At 58.9% G+C, this 5,618-nt stretch overlaps 1 protein-coding gene across 1 annotated transcript; it reads left to right on the top strand.

Moving 5' to 3' along the window:
* Positions 1 to 62: 62 nt before the first annotated feature.
* On the top strand, positions 63 to 5,293 carry LOC102991576 (gametogenetin-binding protein 1-like). Its single transcript, XM_024122080.2, has 6 exons — positions 63 to 607; positions 1,277 to 1,395; positions 1,798 to 1,892; positions 2,076 to 2,223; positions 3,231 to 3,370; positions 5,052 to 5,293. The coding sequence occupies exons 1-6, from the start codon at positions 153 to 155 to the stop codon at positions 5,100 to 5,102; spliced, it is 1,008 nt and encodes a 335-aa protein (XP_023977848.1). The 5' UTR covers positions 63 to 152; the 3' UTR covers positions 5,103 to 5,293.
* The last annotated feature ends 325 nt before the right edge of the window (positions 5,294 to 5,618 follow it).

The following is a 5,618-nucleotide window of genomic DNA, read 5'->3' on the forward strand; positions in this document are numbered from 1 at the left end:
TTCTCCCCCCCACCCCTCCCCCACCTTTGCCTTCTAGAACTCCTGGAAGTTTCCAACTGGAGGTTTTAATTTGAAAACTCTTTCTGTTCTTAAGCAGTTGGTCCTGAGGTGGCTGCTGTGGCCCCTCCCTCTGAGTCAGAGTCCTTGTCAGGATGGAGGCCCCAGCTTCAAGCCCTCTATCCCGAATTTTGGGCCACTCCTCCATGTTCCGCTTTTTCTGTAGCCTGGTGGGGAGCAAGGGCAGCCCAAAGAGCTCAGACAAGCCCCTGCTGGGGGGCCAGTCTTGTCCCTTTCGAGAGCAGGACTCCACCCCTTTGATGACTGATCGCCAGGGAGGAGCAGGGAGGAAGGAGTCCAGGCCTCCTGCCATGCTGCCCTACACCCTCTCTGTGGCCCTGCCACAGCCCGATCCCTCGGGGCTGGGGCTGGGGGACACAGGAGCCCGGACCCCCACGCCCGTGGAGGTCCTGAGGGTTCTGGCTCAGGGTGTAGAGGTGAAGCCAGTCCTGCCCAGAGGAAGCCAGGAGGTGCTGGGCAACCTGTCTGAGTTGGAGGAGAGGAAAGAGGAGGAGAAGGAGGCAGCAGGGGATACGGGGACCTCAGACAGGTGAGGGGCTGGGCCGTGGATGGTGGGAAGGAGCCTGGGATGGAGGAACTGGGGGGAGGCCTGGATGTAAGAAGGGGGAAGGATGTGGGCCTGAGATAGGAGGACCCAAATTGGGGAGGGGCCAGGAACGGACTCCTTGGGTGGACAGAGGCCTGGGTGGGCATGGTTGGACAGACGTGTCAGGGGTGGAGAGGAGCCTGGAGATGTGGGGGGGGCGGTGAGGCAGAGATGGGGGTCCTCCCGAAAGTGAGTGGTTGTGGATGGAGGCACCAAAAGGAAAGGGGGATGCTCTGGGGTGAGCCGGGGCTCCCGTTACTTCCCAGCTCCTTTCTGGGCCCCACTCCCCCCACCTTCCCTCCCCACTGTCTCCCTCCTGGCCCACACCTCTCCCTCCTGGTTCCCGCTCCCATTTGGACCTGGCACCCACCCCTGGTGAGGAAGGGGGCCCACTTCTCTCTCTGCTCCCCAGAGCCCTCCTCACCCTACTTTTGGGGAGGGATCATCCCCTCTGTGATGAAGACCCCAGAGGGCCGAGCAGGGAGTTGTTGGGAGCAGGAGGATAGAGGAAGCTGAACAGGGCCTCTGGGAGAGCCTTGGGGGGTTTAGGGGGCCTTCACCACATCTCTGGGCCCCACCTGCCACCCCCATCTGACTATGCTTTGGGATCAGGGGCCACTTTGCCCAAGCCTTGGCGGTGGAGCAAGGATGCTTGCAGAGGGCCATGGGGCCACTGAATATCAGCCTCGAGACCTTCACCAGGGAGGAGGAGAAGGAGTGTCTGCTTGATGGTGAGTGTGGTGGCCACAGGTGTGGGGGACATGCCAGGGGTGTAGGGCCGGGAAGGACACAGGGCAGTTTGAGGGGACGCTAGAGGCGGGCTGCCTGGGTTTGAATCCCAGCTCCACACAGGCCAAGCTGTGTGACGGTGGCAAGTCACTCAACCTTTCTGTGTCTCAGTTTCCTCATCTGCAAAATGGGAATATAATAGTACCTATCCCAGAGGGCAGTAGGAAGGATTGAGTGAGATTTTCTCTGTGAAGTGCCTAGAACTGTGCCCAGCATGTAGCAGGTGTTTGCTAAAGAAAACAAGGAAACCTGGCCCTCAGCTCAGCCTCCTGATGGCCCTGTCCTCCTGGGCCTGGGCTGCCTCTCGTTGCTGTGAGCTATCAGTGACCACTACCGCTCCACAGGAGACCTCAGGCTGGCCTCCTGCCAGGTGGGAGCAACTCCCTGGAACCGCCTCCTCAGCTTGTACAAGCAGCTCCAGAAATCGGCCACGGCCAAGGTCTGTGGGGCCAGCTGGAAGTGCGGGGGTGAGGCCTGGGTGGGGCCCACGGGGGCAGCCACCTGCCTGAACCTCTTGAGAGCCGTTGTTCCCTCCTGCTTTCTGTTCTGGGTCTCCGTGGGCATGGGGGCTGCAGGCTCGTCCCCGCCCTCCTCACCTGCTCAGTCGTGGGCACACCCTCAGTTCCCTCTCAAGGAAGGACTGCCCTGTGAGGAGAAAGGCAGGGAAGAGGAAACAGAGGAGGAGGACAGCTCACTCAAGCTCTGTGTCCCAGACATTGTCACCCTCCAGTCGCCGCTGCATAAGACTTTTAGGTCGACAGATACAGTAGGTAAGTGTGGTGCCCCCACCTCCCCACCCAGCCAGCCCCACCACAGAAGGAGCCCCACTATGGCCAGTGGCTGGTGGATGTGATACCAGTTTCTGACCACCAGGTGGAACCAGAGGACCTAAGATGACTGCCCGGGCTGGGGGAGCTGTGTGTGGCTGGTCCCGAGGCTGAGCTGGGTCTAGCAAGCGTCCTCCTCCCTCAGGGCCCGGGAGGCAGCAGAGGGTGGAGGGGTGGGGGGTGGGTTGTGACTGGGACTGCGGTTCCTTGAGCACTACCCTTTTCCCAACCCGGAATTCTAACTCCTTCAGTGGCCACCTCCATCCCTGGTTTTCCCATTGTGCATGCACTGCTGTGACAGTACCCCAGAAGGCCCCCTCTCCCACTGCAGCCCCCTTGCCGCCCTGACATGGTGAGAAGATGGCTTAGTGGTAATAACAAACAACAATAAAATCACTGTTGACATTTTCATAGCCATTACTATGGGCCAAACCCTCCTCTAAGCACTTTTCATGAAATACTGCATTATAACTCTGAGGTAGGTCCTGTTATAGTCTCCACTTCACTGTGAGGAAATTGAGGCACAGAGAGGTTAAGTAACTTGTCCAAGATCACACAGCTAGTAAGTGGCAGAGCTGGGACTTGATCCCAGGAGGTTTGGGTTGTTCCAGATCTGTGCTCTGGAATTGGTGGCTGGAGGGGGCAGGTGGGGTAGGACAGATGTCTGCCCCTCGCATACTGTCCCCAGGAGGTAAGTAAAGAGACTCACACTCAAGCTGGCGGGAGGAAGCCCATGGAGAGCGAGTGTCCTGGGGAAGGCAGGGCAGTGGGGAGGTGGTGTCTGGCTGGCTCCAGGGACTGGATGGAGAATGGGCCCAGCTGGGGGTGACCGGGGGCTGCACAGGGCTGGGTAAGGTTTGGAGAGCAAGAGCCACCTCCTTTCCCTTCGATCCCCAGCAGGTTGTCCACCCTTCTCCTGCCTGTCCCATGCCCATCTCTCTGGCTCTCAGGTTTCGTGGAGTCGGAGTTAAAGAAGCTTCTGGTAGTGCAACGGGAGTCCCGCCACTGGAAGATGGGTGGCCATGAGGGCCGGAAGCTGCTGACCCAGCCAGAGATCACCCTGGAGGAGGCAGGCATTGTGGATGGCCAGGTATGCTCGCCCATCCCACCCCCACCCTCTGCCTGAGAGCCCTGGGGAGAGTGGGGCTGGAGGCCTCCCCTCTCCGCTGCTGCTGGCCCAGGCTCCAGCCCTCATGCTGGGCAGGAAATGCTTAACTCCTTCTTGGTGGTGGTATCTCTGAGAGCAGGATCCTGACCCCCTGCACACACACTCCTCCATCAGTCTCTCTCTCACTTGACCCAAGTCCATTTTTAAGGCTTCACTGCCATTCACTTGCTGTATGGCCTTGGGCAAGTCCCTTCCCCTCTCTGGGCCTCAGTTTCCTCATCTCTACATTGAAGGGACTTGTCTAGGTGGCTTTAAGGCTTTCCTGCACATCTGTCATTCGCATAATGTTGCTCTTTTTCTGTTTTCTCTCCCATTCACACCCACACCACCTCCCACAAACACACATAGGTGCGGGGGAGTTACCTACCTGGTCACACCAAGGACCACCTACAGCCCACCCTACTTGACATTGGCCTTAAAGGTGAGGCCTGTCCCAGCTTCTCTGAGTGCACATTGATGGATATGTTGATGAAAAATGTGTCAATATCCTTTTTGGGTTAATTTCTACTCATTCATCAGCTCATCCTTTCATTCGGTGGACATCTGCCCCTGACCGTGTGTGTAGTTTACAAAAGGAAGGAGCAAAGTCTTTAGTCAAAGTCTCTGACCTGGCATGACTTGCTCTGTGACTTTGAATGTGGGCCTTGGTTTCTTTACCTGAAAAGGGGACCATTGGAGGATCAAATGAGCTGACGAGTGTGTAGCCCTCAACTTCAAAGGGCACTCCAGTGTCAGGGATTATGACTCACCCCTTGGGGGTCGTTAATATCAGAAATACTTGCCTACCGGGTACTGAGGGGCAGCCTTCCCCTTGTCTTGAGCCTGCAAGCTATGTGTCAGGGCGCCCCTCTGTGCTCTGGGGAACCTCACCCTCAACCACACAGGTGGTCGCTCCGGCAGAGCCCCTGCTTTTGTCTTTTCCTGCTAAAGGGAGCTCTCCTCCCCTCTCCCCTCCCCTCCAGGACCACCCCCTGAGCCAGTCTGCCCCAGCCCCAGCCCCAGGGGTCACAGTCCTAGGGTAGCCAGAGCATCACTGGGGGCCCCTAGGGAGTTTCTGGAGTAGAGGACCAGCTGAGTCCTCACTTGGGGACAGGGCTGCCTCAGGAATATCTTCCTGCTGTGGGTGTTACAAGGATTCTGTCCTCATTACCACCCCCCACTCTCTCCTTATCTGCCCTCAGAGGCACCAAGCTGAGGGGGAAGGAAGCTGCCCCCCAGCCTTTGGGGAATGCTGGGGACCTGGGGGAGGGGCGCTCAGGCACTGGAAGCACCACCCTAGGCTGGAGGGAAGGGTGCAGAGCCCCCTTGGTGTGGTGTCTAAGATAGAGGTGAGGGAGGGGAGGGCTTGGCTGGGGTGCCTGGCTCCGGGGGCTTCCCAGGAATCCCCCAAGCTGGAGGGAGAAGGGGGCCTCCATTCTATGGGAGGGAGGTGGCTCAGGGCTAGTGGGCCTGGCCTGCTGTGGGCACCTGGGGGAGGGTCTGGAAAGGTGGCCTTGGGGTGCTTGTCTCTGAGGGCAGGTGGGACCGTTCTGGGGGTACAGAGCAGGAAGAGGAGAGCCCAAAGATGCAAAGGCATCTTCCTTCACCCACTTCCGCCCCCCAGCACCTGCTCCTTGAGGAGATGGATGAGATGGGAAACTGGCCTCCAGAGTGAAGCTGGTGCTGGCCTGAGTCTGCCCTGCCCCGGGCCCCTGCAGCCCGTGTAGAGATGTATCCGCCTCCTCTTAGGGCACCTCAAGGAGCCCCTGGGGCCAAGGGGTCTTTAATAAATGGTGTCCATGTGTCGGCAGGGTGGGCCTGCCTGGCACACTGTCCCCACTCTTCAGACTCAGGTCTGTGATGTTATTAATAAAACTCAATTTGACTTTGGCCTCCTTGCCTGTCTGTCTGCCGACCTGGCCCCTCATTCTCCACCCAGGAACAAGCTCAGGGTTCTCAGTCTAGTTCTAGTCCATGCCCACAGGCTGCCAGGCCACCCCAGCTGCAGAACCCTGGGTTCCATCTGAGCTGGAGGACGGGAGGTTTAGTGCACCTGACCCATGGGTGGGGAAGGACCTGGGGCCCAGAGTGAGTGCCGGGGGAGCCCCTACTGCCACAGACCCGCCCTTCATAGTCAGAGCAGCCCTGGTTTCCCTCCCTCCTAAGTTCCCAGACCTGGCTTGCAGCCTCC

Source organism: Physeter macrocephalus, chromosome 18 (assembly GCF_002837175.3).
Source record: "Physeter macrocephalus isolate SW-GA chromosome 18, ASM283717v5, whole genome shotgun sequence".
NCBI classification, from domain to species: domain Eukaryota; kingdom Metazoa; phylum Chordata; class Mammalia; order Artiodactyla; family Physeteridae; genus Physeter; species Physeter macrocephalus.

Coding starts and splice junctions, on each gene's coding strand:
- LOC102991576 (XM_024122080.2), top strand. CDS start 153: ATGGAGGCCCCAGCTTCAAGCCCTCTATCCCGAATTTTGGGCCACTCC. Junction 608..1,276: donor GATACGGGGACCTCAGACAG/GTGAGGGGCTGG, acceptor CTTTGGGATCAG/GGGCCACTTTGCCCAAGCCT. Junction 1,396..1,797: donor GAAGGAGTGTCTGCTTGATG/GTGAGTGTGGTG, acceptor ACCGCTCCACAG/GAGACCTCAGGCTGGCCTCC.